We start from the raw sequence: 26,386 nt of genomic DNA on the forward strand, positions 1-26,386 counted from the left end.
AGTTTAATTACATTAAAATAAAGATTTGATATTTTAACAATTAGGGTTCTTTTTTCAGAACGCATTTTTTTATACAGTTAGGTCCAGAAATATTTGGACAGTGACACAAGTTTTGTTATTTTAGCTGTTTACAAAAACATGTTCAGAAATACAATTATATATATAATATGAGTGCACACTCCCAGCTGCAATATGAGAGTTTTCACATCCAAATCGGAGAAAGGGTTTAAGAATCATAGCTCTGTAATGCATAGCCTCCTCTTTTTCAAGGGACCAAAAGTAATTGGACAAGGGACTCTAAGGGCTGCAATTAACTCTGAAGGCGTCTCCCTCGTTAACCTGTAATCAATGAAATAGTTAAAAGGTCTGGGGTTGATTACAGTTGTGTGGTTTTGCATTTGGAAGCTGTTGCTGTGACCAGACAACATGCGGTCTAAGGAACTCTCAATTGAGGTGAAGCAGAACATCCTGAGGCTGAAAAAAAAGAAAAAATCCATCAGAGAGATAGCAGACATGCTTGGAGTAGCAAAATCAACAGTCGGGTACATTCTGAGAAAAAAGGAATTGACTGGTGAGCTTGGGAACTCAAAAAGGCCTGGGCATCCACGGATGACAACAGTGGTGGATGATCGCCTCATACTTTCTTTGGTGAAGAAGAACCCGTTCACAACATCAACTGAAGTCCAGAACACTCTCAGTGAAGTAGGTGTATCTGTCTCTAAGTCAACAGTAAAGAGAAGACTCCATGAAAGTAAATACAAAGGGTTCACATCTAGATGCAAACCATTCATCAATTCCAAAAATAGACAGGCCAGAGTTAAATTTGCTGAAAAACACCTCATGAAGCCAGCTCAGTTCTGGAAAAGTATTCTATGGACAGATGAGACAAAGATCAACCTGTACCAGAATGATGGGAAGAAAAAAGTTTGGAGAAGAAAGGGAACGGCACATGATCCAAGGCACACCACATCCTCTGTAAAACATGGTGGAGGCAACGTGATGGCATGGGCATGCATGGCTTTCAATGGCACTGGGTCACTTGTGTTTATTGATGACATAACAGCAGACAAGAGTAGCCGGATGAATTCTGAAGTGTACCGGGATATACTTTCAGCCCAGATTCAGCCAAATGACGCAAAGTTGATCGGACGGCGCTTCATAGTACAGATGGACAATGACCCCAAGCATATAGCCAAAGCTACCCAGGAGTTCATGAGTGCAAAAAAGTGGAATATTCTGCAATGGCCAAGTCAATCACCAGATCTTAACCCAATTGAGCATGCATTTCACTTGCTCAAATCCAAACTTAAGACGGAAGACCCACAAACAAGCAAGACCTGAAGCCGGCGGCTGTAAAGGCCTGGCAAAGCATTAAAAAGGAGGAAACCCAGTGTTTGGTGATGTCCATGGGTTCCAGACTTAAGGCAGTGATTGCCTCCAAAGGATTCGCAACAAAATATTGAAAATAAAATTTTTTTTTTGGGTTTGGTTTATTTGTCCAATTACTTTTGACCTCCTAAAATGTGGAGTGTTTGTAAAGAAATGTGTACAATTCCTACAATTTCTATCAGATATTTTTGTTCAAACCTTCAAATTAAACGTTACAATCTGCACTTGAATTCTGTTGTAGAGGTTTCATTTCAAATCCAATGTGGTGGCATGCAGAGCCCAACTCGCGAAAATTGTGTCACTGTCCAAATATTTCTGGACCTAACTGTATATACTAGATGCCCTATTATATTATTGTCATGTTAGTTCCAATATTACATATTAAAAAATCTGTTGAAAAATGAACTTTAATAGGAATATGGATCCAGGTTTATGTTTCCCAATCTTAGAGCAGCATAAAGTAAGGGCAGTGACCCTGACTGCAGCGTAACACCAACTGGTCTGCTTGCTGCAGTTTTAATAAAATCACTGTATTATCAGCTGCAGCTCTGCTAGTTTTTCAATGATGAGCTCTGTCTAAACCCACCAATGCCACTGATTGACAGCTTTCTGCCTACACTGTGCATAAGCAAAACACTGCTAATCAATGGTGATCATGAATATCAAGGACTACATAGCAGGAGTATATAATTGAGAGGACTAGTAGGTCTGCAGCGCTCAAAATAGCAATAAGCCCAGTAAGTATTCAATGACTGGAATAAGGTTCTCTGCATCCGCTTTATGCTGTTTTCAAATGGGAAAGCAAAAATCAGCTGACAGATTCTCTTTAACCAGTCCTAGATCACCCATAGACTTTATCCATCCGGGTGGTTCTTGGTTGTAAAACATCAATGTAGGTGAAGCAGCTAGCAGGAGATTGTGCAGGGATGAGGAGCATTCTGAAAGATATGGCCAACTGGTCAAAGAGAAGACAGAAATTATTTATCACCATCTCTGCCTTCCTGACTGTTGTATACACAGCACTGAACAAGAACTAATTCTCCAAATTGCCTCAAAAAATGTTAAGGAGTCAATACCTACCAAAATCCAAAACATAGAAAGACTCAACACAAAAGATTAACCATAAAAATCCTTTATTCAAAGATACAGGGATATTGTGAAACACAAATATCATAGGAGACATGTATGGACACAGAGCAGGGCAAGTATAAACAATAATGCCAAATTAAGCCGCAAGCTGGTAACAATGAAAATCAAGGATAAAAAAAATGTTTAAACCAAAATGGTTCCATTATCAAATCCTCTGGTGCTGGGTAAATGGAGACAATTAATTCAGAATGCCTAATTCATATGTAGAGTGTAATAAATAAACTTTTCATACCAAAGATGCAAGATTAAAATACATCCATAAGTTACTGGTGTAAAATAATTCAATAAAGAGCATTAAGTGTTGTGCAATATATTAGAACAAAGTAAATACCAATATTGTTGTGCTAAGTAGATAAAATCTAGTGCTAGAAAAGTTGAATAACTATATAACAAAGGGAGGATACAACCAAAGATATAATTAAGAAAAAGAACTGTAGGGATTAACCCTATTGAATAGCCTGTAATAAAAATCATTTAGAACCCACAGTGGGTAATACCATTATACTAGTCAGTACACATAAGATGAACATAATTACTAGAAAACAAAGGCCACTGCTCACCCCCTTGACGCACGTTTCGTGTGGAACACTTGAATTATTTTACACCAGTATTTTATGGATGTATTTTTTAATCTTGCATCCTTGGTATGAAAAGGTTTATTTATAACACCCTATATATGAATTAGGCATTTTAATTAATTTGTCTCCATTTACCCACCACCAGAGGATTTGATATTGGAACAATTTTGGTTTAAAAGATTGTTTTAGACTTGATTTTCATTGTTACCAATCTGCGGCTTAATTTTGGAATGATTGTTAAAATTTGCACTGCTCTGTGTGCATACATTTCTCCAATGTTATTTTTGTTTCACAATATCCCTGTATCTTTGAGTAAAGGATTTTTATGGTTAATCTTTTGTGTTGACTTTTTCTACGTTTTGGATTTTGAACAAGAACTAAGTTTACAGATTAGAAAGCACTGATGGTGTTTCCACCTCTGGACCCAGTGATTATAGGATAGCTAGATGTAAGGAGAGAGCAGGAGTTGATAGGTCATAGGAAATCCAATTAGCTCTGCTGTCAGCCAGGAGGCTGAATTTTCCCTGTAACTGGGGCTAATTTTCTATTCCCAGTTACAAAGTAAATTAGCAATAAAAAAAATTTGTGTAAATATGTTAAATGCCCACCAAATGTTCTTAATGAAATGTCTCCCGTGCCGATTTACTAGCAGTTGTGCAGTCCTACCCTACCCTATATTATTATGGCCACTGTCCGTAATTAAACCTAATTAATAAATCATGTGTTTAGCAACTGGACTTAATCATAAATATTAGATGTGTCTGAAATAATTGTACTGCCATATGGATGGTAAAATGTATTTATATTGCGTTCAATGCACAGGTCTATGGAATAAGGAGGTCTCGGATTAGAGTATGGGCTATTAATGCAAAATGTTTCTAGTACTATTAGAAGGTCACTCATACATGAGAAGTTCTGATGTATAATTAATGGGAAAATATGGACATAGTGCTGGCTTTCTAGCCGATGCCCTTGAATTAATACACCATCCTTTAATGATTTTCTGCTTTATATGAACAGATGATTCTGCCAGCTCTGGAACTCAAACTTTTTTTCCCCCAGCAAAGTTCCACTTCTGGCTCTTTTAAAGCAGCCCCCTTGTTATGCTCTTGCTCCGTCTATGTTATGACTCTTATGCGATGTCACTGTTTGCTCAGCATACTTACAGATTTGGTAAACAGTTCTGCACAGGGCATGAATACATAAGCACCGGCTTGTTTTAAGTCCTGTCACTCTCCATAATAGTACCTATCATTATCTGCCAGCATATCTGATTAAAAGCTTGCATTGGAAGGAAGCCAAAACTTCCCAGCCAGTCTAAACTTCTGTGGTGGTCTGGCCCCTCTTATGGAGGTAAAAAGAACCCTAACTCTATGTTATTTTTCCTAACACTGGGAAATGGCAATTCACAGTCTGGGGTGTTTATGACAGATCTACATGGTAGAAGAAGGCTTTTATATAGTTGACCCTTGCTAAGCATGTGGTTGTTTAATTGTCTATATTATGGAATAAGTCATTTAAACTACAGGGACCTGTCATGACTTGATGACTTTGTTTTGTGGAAATCAAAATAAAAACATGACATGAATACAGTCTGAGACTACATTCACATGGCTTTATTTGCCGTATGTGTGAGGTCTCCCTGTTTTGTGCCAAAATGGGATTGGATCACTTGTGGGGGAAGCAGGAAAATCTTTCTCAAAGAGGTGGTTTTCTTGCTCCCCTCTTAGGTTTTTGGATTTGATTCTGTATTGGAACAAGACGCCAAGGGGGAAATTTACAAAGACTGGCATTTCATTCATTAGTCTTAAAGAGAAGCACATTGAAGTAAGATGCGTCAAACTCGGTAAAAGAATAGCGCTTCATAAATTTGGTGCATCCTGAGCTGTACACGCACCACAAACTGCACTCTGTGTCAGTAATGAGATGGCGTACATTTCTGCTATTAATTTTGCCAATTTGTGTACTTTTTTTGGACCACTGTTGACCCCATTGTTGGCCGAATTCCTGCTCACTAAGCCCCACAGAGAAGTGTTAAGAGCAGCGTAAATAGTTGCACAGCCAAGTAAGCATGCTCTGAAATAGGCAACTTTTCTATGCCAGAAAGCTACATATGGTTAACATTGTTGGTGTAATATATAAAATCAAGCATATTTGCAATAAATGGTTATTATATTTTGCTATTTTCACTAATTTATAGAGATGAGTGGACCCTTGCAAGGTTCACCGAGTTCAGCCACTTTATATAAAGCTCAGCTCAGGACCCGGACTTGACCTGAACTTGACCAAGGAGCCCAAATTCCACTGGAAGTCAAGGATTGTGCTGGTTGGCTTCTCCGTCCACATACAGCCAGCCATAAAGAAAGCATTTCCAAGGGAGGGAGGTGTTTTTTTTCGGACACACTACATTCAAAAACATTGTTTTTACCCCCAGTGAGAGCCATTCAGAAACTGCAACTGTCTAGCACTGGGACAAGCACTGAGGGTATCCAACCACCAAGTGTACCCAAGAACCCCGATGCTCGATTGAGTGGTTTGCATATGTACAGCACCCGAACTTGAACACTGATTTTTTTTTAAAGTCCGAACTTTACAGTTACTCATTGTGAAACATGATGTTACTATCTAGAGATTCTTAAAGAGGTCAGCCATTTTTTCTCTTTCCTCACAAAATGACCAGCACTTCTGTCCATCATAAAATGACTGCTTGTGGAGAAGCATGTGACCAGACCAGTCCATTAGCCTCCTCGAATAATAAAGCAGGTTTTCCTCATGATGTGACTGGTCTGGTCACATGCTCTTCCACGAGCACCCATGTTATGGACAGAAGTGCTGGTCAGTTAGTGAGAAAAGTTGCACTAAAAAGAGAAAGTAGTCAACCCCTTTTTTTTAGGGCTCATTCAGATGTCAGTTTTTCTTTTACAATTACCATGTTTTTGCTGACCAAGTTTGTCTACAAGTTCAATTTTGATAAGGATCGTGGATCAAATCAGCCAATACAAGTCTATGGGTCTGTGAACAAAATTGGACACCACTCGGATGCCATCAGTCTGCTGTCCGATTTTCGTGCATTGTTTGATAGAAAGAACTTGAGAGCCCTCCATCCGTTTTGGTGTTTTTTGTATATAATAAAAGCTAATGAAACTCTAATAGAAAACAACTGGCACATTTACTAAACACTGAGGAGAATGGTTCAGTTTTTCTCTCTACAAGTAAAATCACTGACATAGGAATGAAGCCTTAGGGTAAGGTAAGACAGTGCAGTCGTGATATGCTGTTTACTGCATGCTGCTTTGGCATAAACAGGCAGTGTTTTGACAGGGCTTTTTTTAGCGCATGAACCATTTATTAGGTCATTTTAAGTAATGTGAAACACATGTGATAATGATCCTTCTAAACAACTTATTGTCAGAAAACTCACTGTCAATGCATGTTCTTCTTATGAAAAAAAAACACATTCAACTACATGAGAACAGATCCTAAGGGAACATGGTTAATACACATAGTCCAGTGAATAAATAGAATACTGAGCTGTTACTTACTTTTGTTACAGTATCTACCATTCCAGCCTTCCTTGCATTGGCATTTGTTGGGTTCGATGCAGGTTCCATGTGAACCACATGAGGGTTCACAAACAGCTGCATAAAAACAAAGCAAGGTAAATGACAGCTAAGCTGCTCTACATAATACGACTTTCTTTTCTAATTTATGGACTGTAATTAAAGGGAATCTGTCAGCAGGTTTTTGCTACCTCATCTGAGAAAAGCATGATGTAGGCAAAGAGATTCTGAATCCAACTATGTATTACTTAGATTACTGGCTGCAGCCATTCTAACACAATTAAAGCTTTTAGGTTTAGCAAAGCAGCAGAGCTTAGTGACCTTCCCCGCTCACACCAGGCTCTCTATAGAGATTGTATATTGACTGTGAGGGGTCAATCACAGGAGGTGGCATGCCGGACTGCCAAGCACAAGACAATGTAGTTCCAGCATTGATAATCACCAGGTGATAAAGCCTTTAGTTTTAGTAAACAACTGTACACAGCCTGATAATAGAGGCATAGTTGATTTTGTTTTTTAAACCCCTACAGCATGTTGTCCTTAGCTTACATAGCAAAAACCTGCTGACAGATTCCGTTTAACTGAACACATGTATGAAAATATTCAATTACTATACAACAAGTGAATAGAACTAGGTTACATTATTATAGAACTAGGTATGTTTTAGTGATAACATTGTAAATAAACTCCAAGATTAATATGTAAGACTTACGTTTTGAACACAGATCTCCTTGGTAGCCCTTGGAACATTTGCACTTATTCTTGCCACTACATTTTCCTCCATTTCGGCATGACTGTTGGCATTTACCTTTAAAAAAAATATACACAAAGGCATTCATAAATAATGAAGCTTGGTTTATATATATATATATATATATATATATAAAAGCATTCTTTTTCTTATCACAATTAAAAATTGAGAAAAGAAACAATACGTATCCAGCGATGGAAAGAAACCAGTGTTGTAGATGTAAAAACAGCTTTAAGTGAGCAACGAAAAAATATCCAGTCAGACTGTGGCATTAAAAATGGCGAATGCCCATGGGCCCCCCTTTCCAAGACCAATGCATTTCGGCTGTGCCTTAATCATGATCTGTTTTTACGTCCGCAACCCTGGTTTCTTTTTATCGCTGGATACCTATGGTCTCTATTCTTAATGCTCCATGGCCTGGACTCAGGCGTCTCTGTGCTGATCCTAGAAACCCCATACAAGTTGGAAGAATGAGCTGACTTATTGAAGAATTTGTATAGTTAAATGTTGACCTGCTTAATAAATTAGCTGCATCATATTCCAACGAGCTCCTTCATGAAGACTGGCATACACAACACCAGTCTTAATGATTTGGACCCCAAATTTGTCTTTCACATCCTGTAATCCGTCTTTGTTTCTGTTACTAGAGATGGATCTGGGCAGCAAGTTATCGGGGATGGAGACACCTAGTGGCCAGTAATTTAGAGCATTTGTACAGGAGTAAAGCGGGCTTTACACGCTGCGACATCGCTAATGCGGAGTCGTTGGGGTCACAGAATTTGTGACGCACATCCGGCCGCATTAGCGATGCCATTGCGTGTGACACCGATAAGCGATTTTGCATCGTTGCAAAAACGTGCAAAATCGATAATCGGCGACATGGGGGTCCATTCTTAAAAATCGTTACTGCAGCAGTAACGAAGTTGTTCCTCGTTCCTGCGGCAGCACACATCGCTGCGTGTGACGCCGCAGGAACGAGGAAGCTCCCCTTACCTGCCTCCCGGCCGCTATGAGGAAGGAAGGAGGTAGGCGGGATGTTACGTCCCGCTCAGCTCCGCCCCTCCGCTGCTATTGGGCGGCGGTTCAGTGACGCTTCAGTGACATCGCTGTGACGCCGCACGGACCGCCCCCTTAGAAAGGAGGCGGTTCGCCCGTCACAGCGACGTCACCGGACAGGTAAGTATGTGTGACGGCTGTTGTGCGGCACGGGCAGCGATTTGCCCGTATCGCGCAACAGATGGGGGCGGGTACCCACACTAGCGATATCGGGACCGATATCGCAGTGTGTAAAGTAGCCTTAAGACAACATTTTCTGTCAGTAAAGGGTTTTACAATTCTGTTATTTAGTACACTGACTAATAAATTGAGAAGAGTTTATTGAAGTGACAGTAACCATTTAAAGGGAACTTGTCATGACCCCAAGCACTAATAATCTGCAGAGGTAGGGTTAATCTGCAGGTTAATAGTGTTACAGTGCTGTCAGCAGCACCTTAATGAAAGTTCAACTGCTAAGAGAAAAATAACTTTCTTCCGCTTATTATTCAGCTTCCTATCGGCATTGTTTCTATGCAGTTTGGGCCCTGATGGCGGATAATGCAATCATGAAACATGGTTTATATATTACGTTCTTCAGTACTCTGTGGGCATATATCTGTAGGATTACATGGCATTTTGCTCATATACTCAGCTGTTGCTCCAAAATTCTCTACTTTACAACAACACATAAAAATGACTGGGGTAGAGCTAGCAGAGAAGAAACTGACTAGGGTGGAAATTGATATCCTATGACTGTCATGCTAAAAGTTAAGGAGTTTTGAACTACCATGTGTTGCATTGGAAAGGCTATATGCTTTATTGTATTCACATTTTAGTAATTGTTGTTCACAAAATGGATAAACCTGCTAATCATAAGAGGAGCCCACATACTTTTGGCACTGTAGTCTAAGCATGAAGAGAGTCATAGTTGGTAATCTACATACAGAATAAGAATAGTGCTTATGTGACGCCCTGGCCAGCCAGGTAGTCACACATAGGGCCCCGCATTACACCTTTCCCTCATAGGTAACATACAGCCAAACACATTTAAACCCTAGTCACCCCCTCAGGGCTTGATGGACACACCAGGGGGCGGAACAAGGCGGTTGGAAGACGGAAGGAGTCTCAGACAGCCTGAGGTGGGAAAGTAAACAGATTAAGTCTAGAGTTCAAGTTGGAGAGGTGTGTGGGCTGGAGCTTTGTGCAGCTCCAGCAGAGGAGAGAAAACCCAATTTGAGCAGGTGCCAGGGTAGGATCCCTGGTACCTCAGGCTAGGAGGCAGACGGAGGCCTCCGTCTGCAGGAGCCGGGAAGACGGCTCGGAGGAACCGAGGTGGACCGGGACAGGGTAGTGGCCCGCCGGTACTGACTCGGGGAGCAGACTCGGAAACCGGAGCACAAAGGGGGGTACTCAGACCCTGAAGCTAGGTCCAGAAGGTACTGGTGGCTAGCTAATTAACTGATTGCGGCCAGGACTAGAGGTCCTGTCCCACCCAATGTCCCGACTGAAGGCAACAGCCCAACGAGGGGGATAGCCACCTCCATGGCTCAGAGATCCCACGAGCTAGCGTCTGCGGGCAAAGGGCTCCTCAGGCAGCCCCAAGCCGGGAGCGGACTCCTGAAGTTGCAAGTGCAGGTAGTCCACGATCACAAACAGGTGCGGGAGAAAGACAGAGACCAACAGCCGGGTGGGGGACCAGACTGCAGCCGGCTGCGGGCACCGACCACCATCACCTTGGTTTACCAGAGACTCGTGTGTTTACTAATAGTAAGTACATCAGTGTCCTCCGGCCGCCCATCTCCCTGCACTGCCAAACACCCCCCAACGGGTCCCGGGGCCACCATCCCTGCCCATGGAGGGGTTACAACTTGCTGCCAAACATCTCCCCCGGGTGCCCCGTAACTGCAGCGGTGGTGTCCACCTTCACCACATCCCGTGGGTGGCGTCACGAACTTAACACGGCTCCGGCCGTACACCTACGTCCCCAAACCACAAACCCCCTTTTTGATTGGAGTGACCGCAGGACCCCTGGGTCCGGAGACCCTCGAGCCACCCACTGAAAGTCCGGATCCGAGCGGCTCGGCTGCCGAGCATGGGGCGCTACACTTATGTGATGATACCTTCACAAGCTTCAAAGGGAATCTGAAGACCCACCTATTCTGACAAGACTACAACCTGCCGTAACCCTCAGTCTGATGCAGCACTGCACGACCAGCCCTAACCTCACCTACTGTATCCTCACTCATCCCTTGTAGACTGTGAGTCTTCGCGGGCAGGGTCCTCTCTCTTCCTGTCTGTGCCTTGTTTTGTTTATGATTATTTTATTTCTCCCTACTATGTGTACCCCTTTTCACATGTAAAGTGCCATGGTATAAATGGCGCTATAATAATAAATAATAAAACTGTGATACACTAACATGACTACCTCACTGTCATAACTTGTAGTGGTGTGACCAATTTATTTAACCCATTCACGACTGCGGGCAGTAATCTTACGTCCTAGCGGTCATAGTGTTACTGCCCGCGGTCTGCTACCGGCAGCTTGCAGCAATCGGCGCACATCTCAGCTGATTTTTACAGCTGAGATGTGTGCCTGGTAAGCACGAGCAGAATCGTAATCCACCCGTGCCTTTTAACCCCTTAAATGGAGCTGTCAATATGTGACAGCACCATTATAATAGTGATTGCGCTATAACGTTACTCACCAGCCAATACCGGAAGTAACGTGACGTGATCACGTGACTTCTGGTAATTGTCATGGTAGCACAGAGTCATGTGATGACTCCTGTATCTCAGATGACTCACTTCCTGCTTCACACAGCCGAGAGCTGGGGGAGACAGGTTAGCAGCATATCTGCTGTTCACAGCTGTGTAGCTGTGATCAGCAGATATGGAAGAGCGATCAGACAGCTGATCCATATAATCCCCTAGGGGATCTAGTAAAATGAAAAAAAAAGTAAAAAAAAAAGTTTTAAAACATTAAAAACATAAAAAGCCTAAAAGTTCAAATCCCCCCCCTTTCGCCCCATTGAAAATTAAAGGGTTAAAAAAATATAAAATATGCACAAATTTGGTATTGCCGCATTCAGAAATTCCCGATCTATCAAGATATAAAATCAATTCATCTGATCAGTAAACGGTGCAGCAACAAAAAAATTCCAAACGCTAAAATTACATTTTTTGGTCGCTACAAATTTTGCGCTAAATGCACTACCTGGTGATCAAAACATAGCATCTGCGCAAAAATGCTACTGTTAAAATCGGCAGCCTGAGACACAACAAATAAGTCATCACTGAGCCATAGATTCAAAAAAATGAGAACGCTACGGCTCACAGAATATGGCGTAAAACGTACGCCACTTCTTTCGGACAAACTTCAGATTTTTTTTAACCCTTTAGATAAAAGTAAACCTATTCATGTTTGTTGTCTACGAACTCGCACCACCCTCAGGCATCACACTCACACATTAGTTTTACCATATAGTGAACACAGTGAATAAAATATATAAAAAACAATAGTGCTATTGCACTTTTTTTGCAATTTTTCAGTATTTAGATTTTTTTTGCCATTTTCCAGTACACTATGTGGTAAACCTTAAGGTTTCATTTAAAAGTAAAACTCGTTCTGCAAAAAATGAGCCCTCACATGACCATATTGACAGAAAAATAAAAAAGTTACGTCTTTCGGAAGAAGAATGGCGAAAAAAACCTCGGAAAGCGCATAATCGGCCTGTTGTGAAGAGGTTAATATCTTTCCGTAAAGTGTCTGGTAGCTCAATCACACATAAGAATATGGCACAGCCAATCTCAACTAGGTACAGTGAGTACCAGGCAAAGTCAAGATGGGATAAGCGTGAGTTCAACCTTGGCCCATCATAAAAGTCAAATATGTAAAAAGGGTCCAAGGCACCACTAGGGAACACAGACAGAAGAGAGCCCATGTGTCAGGATAGTATATGGGCCTTTCCAGTCCAATAACTCATCATAATGCCCAATTGCACCTGTTATGGAGGTAGAAATTGGTCCCCTTTTTTGCCCCTGTGCGGTCACACAGGTTGCACCAGGGATATGTCCGCCCCCGCAAGACACCACAAGCTACAAATTCTTAATGCTTCAGTGTAACCAAAAATTCACATAATTTTCAGCACGCTGTTTAAAAAAAGCCCTATATTTTGATATGATGTGCTTTTGTGCTTCACAATAAAGCTTTGAATAATGTAGCTGGCGGTGCCTTGAACCCTTCTTCCATATTTCACTAATATTTTTATGTATTTCTTTTATAACTTCTGTATTTGCTCAATATGGCAAATTTATATAAGTGTCTCTCTTTTGAAAAGCTGAGCACTGTAGATCTATACAAAGATGTTACTACAGCGCAGGATAAATGTATGCCTATTGGCGTAGACACTGATAGGAAAATGTGAATACATTTGTGCTTCAAACATCACCCAGTTACAGTGGCATGTGTGAAAGGCTTTGATGCCAAACCTCTGAAAATTCTTTGATCTTGACATAAATAAAAGCAGCTTGAAAGCTGCAGTGGGGGTTACAATTTATTACATTTTAACCTAACACAGACAAAGGAGACATGAATTGCAGAATTTCAGCATAGTGGGTTCTGGTCACATACTTGTTTCACACTGATCGCCTTCGTAACCTGATGGGCAGATACACTTCCCCGGGTAGAAGCACGTTCCTCCATTCAAACAACTTGTTGTGCAGTTTGCTGTGTACAGAAATGAAGAAGAAAACATATAAGGTGTCTTATCTTATAGTTCATAGATTTTCTCATCATCCTGATCATTTGGATGTGGTATCCTATTTACACGGTTCCTGTATTGATAACACTGGCATACAAAATTTCCCTTGATGGTAATTTGTCCCCTTATTCCAAATCTGCTTTCAGAATTTTTCTACCGGGCAGGGATTTTGAGTGACACACATTTACGTTTTTGAAAATGTTTCTTTTTAAACAGAAAATACTTAATACAAATTTTAGGTTTTTTTAATTATTTTTTAATCATTAAAAAAATTGTTTGATTTTTTTGAATATTTAGCTGCAGTTGTCCCCAACAGTAGAGTGCAATTCTTTTTGGGCTCCATTTCCCTTTATAACGGCCTTGAAGCAGCGCAGTGTCCTGATGAAACCACTTCCTTTGCTTGTTATTGATATCTCCACGGTTATATGGGAAAAAATCTAAATGGGAGTCCAGGAAATGTATCGTGAGAGACATATTGTATCCCAATTTTTTGTAGGGTTGTAATTACTCAGTCACAAGATTTCTATAGTTTGGTGCTTTATGGTTGCCAAGGAACTTCACCACATGTTTGAACGACTACCATGCTGGTGTCTCAGTCTCACTTAGTTTTGTCTGAAGATCAGTCTTTCATAATTTCCTTTATTTGTGGCCCCATGAAAATTACTTCCTTGACCATGGTCTCGCTGATTTCTGGAAACTTACTTCTGAGGTATGAAAAACCCTTGCCATCATGATCCATCGCCTTGACAAGGTTCTTCACCATCCCAAAGTATGATGTGGTTTGGTGGAAGGAAAACGTTTTTCTGGAGCTACCAGAGACAGATGCAGGATATTCTTTCTTCCAGGAGTCAAACTGTCTTTTGGTGGCCACTGTTTTTTAGAATAGTTTTTTTACGGTTCTCTGTTGTCCCATTCGCAGGGAAGACAACAGAACTTATTTTACCCGAGCTGCAACCTAAGCATCGAGGCTATACTTGACAGCAGAAGGTGCATATTTTCAAATGTTTATTTCAGACTTGCTGCATAAGCAAGAAGAATAGATGGATTTTCATTACCATTATGCAAAAGTACTGCTTTTAAACAGTTTTTTTGAAGAGCCTGAATTTTTGAGGTCCCATTGCATCTAGCAGAGAGTTTGCACCATTGCAATAAACTAGGTACACTTCCATTGAATATAAGTGTTTAAGCTCCTGCTGCCTATGGCAGAAAGAACATATTTTGGTCTCCTGCTTCAGTAAGTACCAGCCTTTGAGCGTCAAAACCAAAAGCTCCACTTGACCTTTTGATAGGTTCAGATCACAAACTAAAGGCCCCATTACACGCAACGACATCGCTAACGAGATGTCGTTGGGGACACGGAATTCGTGACGCACATCCGGCCTCGTTAGCGACGTCATTGCGTGTGACACGTACGAGCGACTGCTAACGATGCAAAATACTCACCAAATCGTTGATTGTTGACACGTCGTCCATTTCCCAAATATCATTGCTGGTGCTGGACACAGGGTGTTCGTCGTTCCTGAGGCAGCACACATCACTACGTGTGACACCCCAGGAATGACGAACAACACCGTACCTGCGTCCTCCAGCAACGAGGTGGGTGTGACTTTCATGCGGCTGATCTCCGCCCCTCCGCTTCTATTGGACACCTGCCGAGTGACGTCGCTGTGAAACCGCACAAACCGCCCCCTTAGAAAAGAGGCTGTTCACCGGCCACAGCGACGTCGCTAGGAAGGTAAGTATGTGTGACGGGTACTTGCGATTTTGTATGCCACGGGCAGCGATTTGCCCGTGACGCACAAACGACGAGGCGGGTGCTTTCACAAGCAACATCACTAGCGATGTCGCTGAGTGTAAAGCCCCCTTAAATCATTCAGATCAATCTGGGTTAGTTTGTTTGGCTCCCCATATTCATAGCCTAGAAAATCAGGATCTTCTTCATCAGCTTGTTCTTCAACCAAATCAGCGTCTGAATTTTCTTCCAGATCCAAGGTCCAAGATGTTGGCAGCTCTGAGCTACACAAGACTGCCCTAATTGCTGAGGGAATGTCTTGCTTTACTTGCTATTCCAGAAATCTTTGTCATGCAAAAATACACTGAACAAAGCATAAAAACATAAACACAACACTTTTGTTTTTGCTCCCATTTGTCATGAGCTGAACTCAAAGATCTATGTACACAAAAAAAGGCCTTTTTCTCTAAAATATTGTTCACAAAATTATTTAAGTTTGTGTTAGGGAGCACTTCTCCTTTGCCAAGATAATCCATCTATCTCACAGGTGTGACATATCATGATGCTGATTAGACAGCATGATTATTACACAGGTGTGCCATAAGGCCCCGTCACACACACAGATAAATCTTTGGCAGATCTGTGGTTGCAGTGAAATCATGGACATATTGTTCCATTTGTACACAGCCACAAACCTGGCACTGATTGTCCACAATTTCACTGCAACCACAGATCTGCAGCAGATTTATCTCTGTGTGTGACAGGGCCTATAGGCTGGCCACCATAAAAGGCCACTCTAAAATGTGCAGTTTTACAATATTTGGGAGTTCCAGGTAGTCAGAAAACCAGTTAGTATTGGTTGTGACAACAACTTGCCTCATGCAGTGTAACACATCTCCTTTGCAGAGTGCTGACCAAGATAATTATGGCCTGTGGAATGTTAGTCCGCTCCTCTTCAATGGCTGTGTGAAGTTACTGGATATTGGCAGGAACTTAAACATGCATCCAAAGCATCTCAAACATGCTTAATGGGTCACACATACGGTTAGTATGTTGTCCATGCAAGAACATTGATGTTTTCAGCTTCCAAGAATTGTGTATAGATCCTTACAACACAAGGCCACGCTTTATCATGCTGCAACATGAAGTGATGGTCGTGGATGAATTGCGGCATCTCGGTGTATTCAAAATGGCATCCATAAAATGTATTTGTTTGTTGTCCATACCATACGCCTGCCCATACCATAACCCCACCGCCACTATGGCAACTTGATTTACAATGTTGACATCATCAAACCGCTCAAAAACCTGACACCATACATGCAGTCTTCCATCTGCCTTGTAAAGTCAAAACCAGGATTCATCCGTAAAGAGAACACCTGTCCAACCTGCCAGATGCCATCAAATGTGAACATTTGCCCACTCAAGTCGGTTATGGCAACGAACTGCAGTCAGGTGGAGACCCCAGTGTGGATGACGAGCATGAAGATGACCTCCCCTAAACCTTGTCTTGGGAAATTATGAAGATGAGCTCCCCTAACATGGTTTCTGACACTTTGTGCAGAAATTGATTGGTTGTGTAAATAGATTGTTGCAGCAGCTGTTCATTTGGCTGGTCTTAGATGATCTTAGAGATGAAGATGCTGGATGTTTAGGTCCTGGGCTGGTGTGGTTAAACATGGTCTGCAGTTGTGAGACTGGTTGGCTGCACTGCCAAATTCTTTGAAATGCCTTTGGAGATGACATATGGTAGAGAGATTAACATTCAATTCCAGGGCAACAGCTCTGGTGGACATTCCTGCAGTCAGCATGCCAATTACACACCAGCTCAAAACCTGCGACATTTGTGGCATTGTGCTGTGTGATAAAACTGCACATATTAGAGTGGCCTTTTATTGTGGCCAGCCTAAGGCACACCTGTGCAATAATCATAAAGTCTAATCAGCATCTTGATATGCCGCACCTGTAAGGTGGATGGATTATCTCGGCAAAGGAAAAGTTCTCACTAAGACAGATTTAGACAAACTTGTGAACAATATTTGAGCGAAAGACACCTTTTGTGTACATGAAGGAAGTCTTAGATCTTTGAGTTCAGCTCATAGAAAATGGGAGCAAAAGAAAAAAAGTGTTGCGTTTATAATTTTGTTTAGTGTAGCAACCTGTAGAATGGTCTCTTGTCTCCCTCCATCCCATTGGAACAGCAAATGCCATGTCCCTTAGTTTACCGATGAACTAACTTGTGAGATGTGTAACATAAGAAGAGTAACAAATATGGGTCCAAAGTTTGTCGTGATTTCCAGTTTTGCATTGAAAATACAGCAAATAACTTGTCTTCACCAACGGCGTTATGCTTCTTATCTGTGATTTTAAAGTCACTTCACCACAAATATAGCAAAAGTTGTTGGGGTGGTTTACACAACTGCGCGGCATGTTTAACAGAATGTCCTATGGCACAAGAACAACAACAGAGTTAAAATTATATTTATTATAATACAGTTTATAGTAAAAGAAAACCTAGCGATAAAAACCCAACTGATATTCACAAAGGACAGTGTGATAATGAAGCTTTTTGTTATGTAACCCGTGAAGCCCCAAAGCGCGCAAATCCCAAAGATTAGTCAACCTGGGAAAAATCCTGGAGCTGTGTTACTACAGTATGAAAACAAACCAACTTCATAAGAACAATGTTAAGATATAACAATCACTGCCAGGGCCGCCATCAGGGCATTACAACCAACACTGGTGTATGGGGCCCGGTGAAGAGGATGGCCCGGTAGGATCCTGGGCAATTACTTAGCTTTATTAAGCTGTGGGCCTGGGTAGGGGCCCCCTTCTGCATCGAGCCCCAGTCCCAGCCACAGCAGAGGGGCCACTACATATGGCTAATTTGCATGCAAAGCGCATCAGATGCATCACACACAAATTAGCCATGTGGTTGAGCCAGGGGCAGTGCGAGGTGTGTCATCCCGTGGCCAAGCATGGAGCAGCATGATGAGGTCATCACTCTGCACCTTCATCATACTGTTGCAGGCAACACAGAGCCGCAGAGGTGGCAAGGACGAGGCAGCCAGCGGGGAAAGGTAAGCACTCTATGAGCTGAAGACAGGGGCGATATGGTTGCAGGGGCTGGGGTGGTGGTGGGGCGGCCCCACTAACATCAGCCCCTGATTCAGCTGGATGTGTGTCCAAGGGCTCACATCCAGCTGAAATGCATCGTGGTGCAGAGAGGATGCCGCTCTACATGGGAGCTGGGGAGGGTGAGTAAAATGACTTTTTTTGCATTAGAGATAGAATAGAGACATATTTACCAGGATGGGAACATATATACCAGGAGAGGGACATGTATGCCAGGAGGAGCCCAGGATGGGGGATATATATCTATATATATATATATATATATATATATATATATATATATATATACACACCAGGAAAGGGACATATAAACCAGAAGGGGGACATATATACCAAAAGCAGGACGTATAGACGAGGAGGGGCCCAGAAAGGGGACATGAATTGTATACAAGGAGAATGACATATATACCAGGAAGGGACAAAAACCAGGATGGGGTCATATATACCAGAATGGGCGCACTTACTGTCACATTACCTTTAAGAGGAGGCTCTACAACCAGGAATGGTGTGTTTTGGGATTATATTATTTATCTGCAGACACTGCCTTGTTTATATACTTATTGTGCAATGCTATTATCAGTGCCTCGATACTTCATTGGGGATAATTACAAGATTATTATGTCCATCCCCTTATTTCATCAATTCATTTTCTTTTGTCAATCATGTTTTTAACTTTTGTGTTTGTTAGCCTGATATGTTTTGCATCCATAAAAGTCATGTATACATGTTTTACACATATAAATAGGTGGGTGTGCATATTTCTTACTATGCAGCTTTTTTCCTCTTATATTACAATTCATTTTTCTGCATAGTTTTTGTTAACACTGCCCACTACTTCTTTCTTAACAAAATGTTGCGAGGAGCAGTGTGTGTGTGGATATTATACAGAGGGGCAGTGTGTGTATGGGGCAATATTTTACATAGGGGCAGTGTGTGTGTGGGAGATATACAGAGGGGTAGTGTGTGGGAGGATATTATAATATGGGGCAGCTAGTGTGGGGATAGTATACAGAGGGGCAGTTTGTGGGGGTATATTAAACGGAGGGGCAGTGCATGGGGGATATTATACAGAGGGTCAGTGTGTGGGGGGATATTATACAAAGTGGTAGTGTGTGGGGGGATATTATACAGAGGGGCAGTGTGTGTAGAGGGATATTATACATAGGGGCAGTGTGGGAGGGGTGGTGTAGAGGGTGTATTATAGAGAAAGGCGGTTTAGAGGCTGTATTATGAAATTTTTGAAGGAAATACTTCCATTCCTGGATCAACTTTAAGGGTTCTAACACTTTTGGCCATGACTGTATATGTATATGTACACTAAGCCAGCAGACTCTATAATAAATAGATATTTATATTATACAAATAATATTTTCAGCCAGTAGATGTTGTTTGATGGGAGCTATTAATGTGTGATTGGTGAGGATGTAGTGCAGAAGTGGGGTTTTTCCAAGAGTGACGGTGAGACTGTGGAAGGTTTGAGGAATGGCTGTGGAGCTGGGGTGGAGCCTGGGCGAAGTCTCAAGAGGGCCCAAAAATTTTGCCAGTATGGGGCCCTGAAATGCCAGCACTTAAAAAGCGAAAGTAATTTATCAAGGGGCAAAGTAGGCTAAATTTATTGGAAAAACAAAATTATGGAAAATTAATGCTCGATAGGAAAATTCTGATTGCAGATTTGGAATCAGCTAAAAAAAAAAACTGCTTTAATTAAGAACAACCAATAATATTCGTGTAACAACATTTTTGCTGATCAGCGTTATATGCTATTATTAAAAACATGAAAATAATATTATTTATCTGATATTTATATGGTCGTGTTCTATCCTCCTGATCCTGAATAAGCTATACTTAGTAAGATTCATCAGATGTGACTTTCTAAAAGTCACACATTTTGGTGCAAATCTCTTTCAGAGTCTCCTCATGGTACGTATTGCATTTATTTTGCGAAACGTGGCTTTTTGTGCTAAAAAGTCCCAAAATGGGACAAGGATGAAAATAGAGACCACTTTTTACTTTGAGCAAAATTCATGAACTGTGTGCACCATTCATCTGCAGTACAATGTATGCTTATAAATCAGTACCTAGTACTGAGCCCAAATAATAAGAAGAGACGACGTCTTACATATGAATAAAATATATTTCGATATTTATGTATAATCTTGTTGTACTGTGTGTAATGTACCTTTATCACAGTTGGTGCCATAGTATCCTGGGGGACAGATACACAATCCTGGAGTGACACAGAGCCCACCATTTAAACAACGTGGCATGCAAAGTGCTGCAATAGAAAATGAAATAACAGCCTTAAATGCATTTTAACATTGACTCCATATATAAGGCTCTCAGTAAATTGAGGTATTTTATACACTAATATGATTTTGGCACATGATGAATTTGGTAACATTATATACATATACACATATACTGTATATACTCCTCAGCATAAATGAGTATATGAACAGATTTAACCTTTAACCCCTTCAGCCCCCGGGCACTTTCCGTTTTTGCATTTTTGTTTTTTGCTCCCCTTCTTCCGAGAGGCGTAACTTTTTTATTTTTCCATCAATCTTGCCATATGAGAGCTTGTTTTTTGCGGGACAAGTTGTACTTTTAAATGAAACCATAAGTTTTACCATATAGTGTACTGGAAAACGGCAAAAAAAATTCCAAGTGCGGAAAAATTGCAAAAAAAGTGTGATCGTACAATAGTTTTTGGGATATTTTATTCACTGTGTTCACTATATGGTAAAACTGAGATATCTATGTGATGCCTCAGGTCAGTGCGAGTTTGTAGACACCAAACATGTATAGGTTTACTTGTATCTAAGGGGTTAAAAAAATTCACAAGCTTGTCCAAAAAACGTGGCGCACGTTTTGCGCCATTTTCCAAAACCCGTAGCGTTCTCATTTTTCAGGATCTGAGGTTCATTGATGGCTTATTTTTTGCGTCTTGACCTGACGTTTTTAAACGGTACCATTTTTGCGCAGATGCTACGTTTTGATCGCCTGTTATTGCATTTTGCGCAAAATTTGCGGCGACCAAAAAACGTAATTTTGGTGTTTTGAATTTTTTTGCTGCTACGCCGTTTACTGATCAGATTCATTGATTTTATACTTTGATAGATCGGGCATTTCTGAACGTGGCGATACCAAATATGTGTGTATTTTGTATTTTTTTTAACCCTTTAATTTTCAATGGGGTGAAAGGGGGGTGATTTGAACTTTTAGGTTTTTTTTATTTTTTTTAATTTTTTAAAACTTTTTTTTCCTTTTTTTTTTTATTTTACTAGTCCCCCTAAGGGGCTATAGCGATCAGCAATCCGATTGCTCTGCACTATCTGCAGATCTCAGCTACAGAGCTGCGAACTGCAGATTTGCTGCTTTACTTTCAATGCCGGCTGTATTCCGGCATTGAGAGGAAGTGAGTCATGTTAGCTATAGGCGTCATCACATGACCCTGTGCTACCATGGCAACCACCGAAAGTCACGTGATCATGTCACGTGACGTCCGGCGGGGGCGGGGTAAGTGACTGTCATGGCGGCGCCCATATACATATCGCTGCCAGATTTTGGCAGCAAAATGTAAGGGGTTAATGGCCGCGGGTGGAAGCGATTCCACCCGCGGCTAGCAGGCACTCATGTCAGCTGTTGATAATAACTGATATGTGCGCGGATCACGGCCGCCTGCCTGCGGCAGGGGGCGGGGCTTACCGGCACACAATCCATGACATACCCAGTACGTCATGGGTCGTTAAGGGGTTAAGGCCCCGTCACACACAACGATGTAGCTAACGATATATTGCCGGGGTCACGGATTCCGTGACGCACATCCGGCATCGTTAGCGGCGTCATTGCGTGTGACACTAACGAGCGACCATTAACAATCACCAAATCGTCCATCGTCATTCATTTTCAAAAAATCGTTGATTGTTGAGGACGCAGGTTGTTCGCCGTTCGCGAGGCAGCACACATCGCTATGTGTGACACCTCAGAAACGACAAACAACAGCTTACCTGCGGCCGCCGGCAATGAGGAAGGAAGGAAGTAGGCGGGATGTTACAGCCACTCATCTCCATCCCTCCGCTTCTATTGGGCGGCCGCTTAGTGAAGCCGCTGTGACGCAGCACGAACCGCCCCCTTAGAAAGAAGGCGTTTCGCCGGCCACAGCGACGTCGCTAGGAAAGTAAGTACGTGTGATGGCTCCGACCGATATTGTGCGCCACGGGCAGCGATGTGCCAGTGACACACAAAAGATGGGGGTAGGTACGCTCGCTAGCGATATCGCTAGCGATATCGCTGCGTGTGACGGGGCCTTTAGTTTCCTTTGAGAATCAACATTTTCTCTGGGTCACCATACCATAAAATACTCCATAATTTTCCAAACAAATTCATTCAAGACCATGTTGCAAAAATCAGTACACCCCAATGAGGAGTAAAGTTAAGACTACAACATTCTAATTATCAAGACTTCAATCACAAGTAAATCTAACTATTTACTGATCAGGTGTCCAGCAGACGGTTGGCTACTACGAATACTACTACTCCTAGCCTGCTGGAGTGAAGAGGCCAAGATATATTTTTGGAGAAATGGTGGCTTCAAAACTGTATGGGATTGCACAGGTGAGAAGTACGATAAGTCAAAATAAGCAAAATGGCACCACAATATGCAAATCTTTTCATGGCCAAGCTTGAGAGTGACTTTTTATCCTCTTGTCCTATCAGGCCTCTGGCCTACTACCGTTACATTGACGATATTTTAATCATCTGGACAGAGTCTGAGGAGCAGCTGAAGACCTTCCATGAACACTTTAATTAGTTTCATCCCACCATCAACCTAACACTCAACTACTCCTGCACGGAAATCAACTTCTTGGACACCATCATTAAACTACGGAACAATGAAATAGAGACATCCCTGTACAAGAAGCCAATTGACCGTCCAACATACCTGAAATGGGACAGTTTTCATCCAAAACACATAAAAAACTCTATTGTATACAGCCAGGCTATCAGGTACAATCGGATATGTTCCAACAGTACAGATAGAGACAATCACCTTGAGGGCCTCAGAAAGACCTTTCTGAATCAAGGCTACCACCCAAGAACAATTGAAAACCAGATTACAAGAGCCACCAGAATATCAAGAAACCATCTCCTACATTATAAAACTAAAGAAGAAAACAACCGGGTCCCTCTTGTAGTCACCTGCAATCCACATCTGGAGGTGTTTAGAGGAGCTGCATGGAAACTACAACCATTACTGCAAAAAGATGCCCGGTTAAAATCTATTTTTCCAGACCCCCCACTTCTGTGTTTTAGACAGCTCCCAAATCTAAGAAGCATCATTGTCATAAGCTCCCTGTCCCCTCCAACACCAAGAGGAACATTTCCCTGCAACCAGAAAAAATGTAAGACCTGTCCATTAATATTGACAACGGACAAGATAAAGATTCCCAGATCACATCAGGACTACAAGATCCCAGGTACCTTCAGCTGCACCACAACCAATGTGGTGTACTTAATTATATGCACCAAATGTCAAACTGGGTGTCTGTATGTAGGGGAGACAGGACAACAGCTCAGGACAAGGATGAATTCTCACCGCCACACAATTAGAGAAAAAAGGATGGATCTACCTGTGGCCAAACATTTTTGTAACTCAGACCACAGCATCATGGACATGAAATTGCTGGTATTGAAAGGAAATTTCAAGTCCCAGAGAGATAGGAGACTATGGGAGTACAAACTTATGATGACCTTTGACACATTCAGAGCAGGAATGAATGTGTCTCATGGATTCATGTATTTTTACATCAGTTAAAAGATGTGCTCCTCTGACCATCTGAGCATGTCACAGCCTGGACCAGACCCTTATCAAAGGACAATAAAACTTTCACACTGAACTGCAGCAAAATGTATGGCCACAACAGTTTGCCCCCCTGCCACAGAGATAGTTCTGTTGTATATAACTTTTTTTTTTACTGCACTTTTCTATGTCCTGCTGTGTATAAATATGTTACTCTTCAGATTTTGTGTTTATACCATGCCTGATGAAGAGATCTGAGTAGTCTCGAAAGCTTGCTATATATTACCATCTTTTCAGTTAGCCATTAAAAGATATCAACCACTGAGGACTCTCAGTTCTTTTAAACAATTTTTTTATCCCTACTGGCTAACACGGTACAAAGATATATTTTACTTGTATCAAAATGGAGGATACCAGAATGTACCGCCTCTTTATGGAACTAAAGACACTTCTGAAGAAACGCGCACAACTGGACAGCGACATATTTTTCTTATCCAAATGCAAAAAGGAGAATCTGATCCCCACAGGACTCTGGATTACAAACCCAATTCTACATACCTACAATACCCATTATGCACAAAACCTTTGTCACAGGACTTCTGAGAGACTAAGGAACCACCTTTTGCATGTCTTCTAGAGCATCAAGAGTAAAATCCAGAGAGAATTTGAAACACAAAGGAAGACACTACCAGAAAGCACAGAACAAAAAGTACAACAATACTATTACAGACTATGAACCCTTCTGATCCACAACAAGGAAAAGAAGCTACATAGATTGCGCCTCAATTCAGGACTTAATACAAACGGGTGGAGAACAAAGCCAAAACTTGACAACTTGGACAACCACTCCATTCAAGGCAAAAAAGCATCTAACTGTGTTATCAATCTCTCGGATTACAAACCTAACAAAGTGGAACTTAATGTGCTTTCTAGAGGACTCTCATTTTGTCCTACTAAAGCTCTAGACAAAATTGAACTCTGCAGCGACATGGAAGATTACTTCAGGAGACTACGTCTGAGGGAATATTTTAGCGATGCAGATGTTTCAGAATCCACCCAGACTGAAGGAAGACGGATCTTGACAACCAGGAAAAGATCAGATTGGACACCTCCACCAGGACGCAACCCTCATCTGGATAACTATATAGACACTTTCAGACATTTGGTAAAATCCACTTTCCTAGACACACACAGGAGGCAACCATCCAACATCAGTGCTCAGGAGAGAAGGGCCATAAAATCTTTGAAAACCAACAAAGAAATCATCATTAAACCTGCAGACAAGGGGGGTGCAATAGTCATGATGAACAAATCAGACTACATGAAGGAAGCACACAGACAACTGATGGACACACGCTACTATAAGAAATTGGAGTCTGACCCTACACAGGACTATTACAAGGAACTTAACAAGTTGGCCTCTTGTCTGCCTGACATATCCATAAGAACTGATGAACTGATACCGGTGAGTCCAAGAATAGGCACATTCTACATGCTTCCCAAAATTCACAAATCTGGAAACCCAGGAAGACCCATCATTTCATGTGTGGGCACCCTCACTGAACAAGTCTCTGGATGGGTAGAGGGTATCCTTAAACCCTTGGTAAGGGATACAACCAGCTACATCCAGGACACTACTGACCTATTGAAAAAACTATCTGCAATAGGTCCTCTTCCAGAGGGAACCATCCTTGCTACCATGGATGTGGAATCCTTGTACTCGAATATTCCACACCAGGATGGATTAAATGCTTGCAAAATTTTCCTGGAAAATACAGGAACTGATGCCAATTCTGTGGTGAAGCTTCCAAAATTCATCCTCACCCATAATTACTTTGCATTTGACAATGACATATATCTACAGGAGACTGAGACTGCAATGGGAAGCAAAATGGCACCACAATATGCAAATCTTTTCATGGCCAAGCTTGAGAGTGACTTTTTATCCACTTGTCCTATCAGGCCTCTGGCCTACTACCGTTACATTGACGATATTTTAATCATCTGGACAGAGTCTGAGGAGCAGCTGAAGACCTTCCATGAACACTTTAATTAGTTTCATCCCACCATCAACCTAACACTCAACTACTCCTGCACGGAAATCAACTTCTTGGACACCATCATTAAACTACGGAACAATGAAATAGAGACATCCCTGTACAAGAAGCCAATTGACCGTCCAACATACCTGAAATGGGACAGTTTTCATCCAAAACACATAAAAAACTCTATTGTATACAGCCAGGCTATCAGGTACAATCGGATATGTTCCAACAGTACAGATAGAGACAATCACCTTGAGGGCCTCAGAAAGACCTTTCTGAATCAAGGCTACCACCCAAGAACAATTGAAAACCAGATTACAAGAGCCACCAGAATATCAAGAAACCATCTCCTACATTATAAAACTAAAGAAGAAAACAACCGGGTCCCTCTTGTAGTCACCTACAATCCACATCTGGAGGTGTTTAGAGGAGCTGCACGGAAACTGCAA

General features: G+C 41.7%; 1 protein-coding gene across 1 annotated transcript in view; it reads right to left on the reverse strand.

Annotated features, from left to right (window-relative positions):
* The window catches only part of WIF1 (Wnt inhibitory factor 1), a 227,450-nt gene that overhangs the window by 4,664 nt on the left and 196,400 nt on the right, over nucleotides 1-26,386 (reverse strand). The window contains exons 6-9 of the mRNA XM_075342460.1: nucleotides 20,269-20,364; nucleotides 13,093-13,188; nucleotides 7,389-7,484; nucleotides 6,659-6,754 (exon numbers count right to left, since the gene is read on the reverse strand). Coding sequence (XP_075198575.1) covers nucleotides 6,659-6,754; nucleotides 7,389-7,484; nucleotides 13,093-13,188; nucleotides 20,269-20,364 — 384 coding nt within the window. The remainder of the gene's footprint in view (nucleotides 1-6,658; nucleotides 6,755-7,388; nucleotides 7,485-13,092; nucleotides 13,189-20,268; nucleotides 20,365-26,386) is intronic.

This window comes from Anomaloglossus baeobatrachus, chromosome 4 (genome assembly GCF_048569485.1).
Source record: "Anomaloglossus baeobatrachus isolate aAnoBae1 chromosome 4, aAnoBae1.hap1, whole genome shotgun sequence".
Classification (NCBI taxonomy): domain Eukaryota; kingdom Metazoa; phylum Chordata; class Amphibia; order Anura; family Aromobatidae; genus Anomaloglossus; species Anomaloglossus baeobatrachus.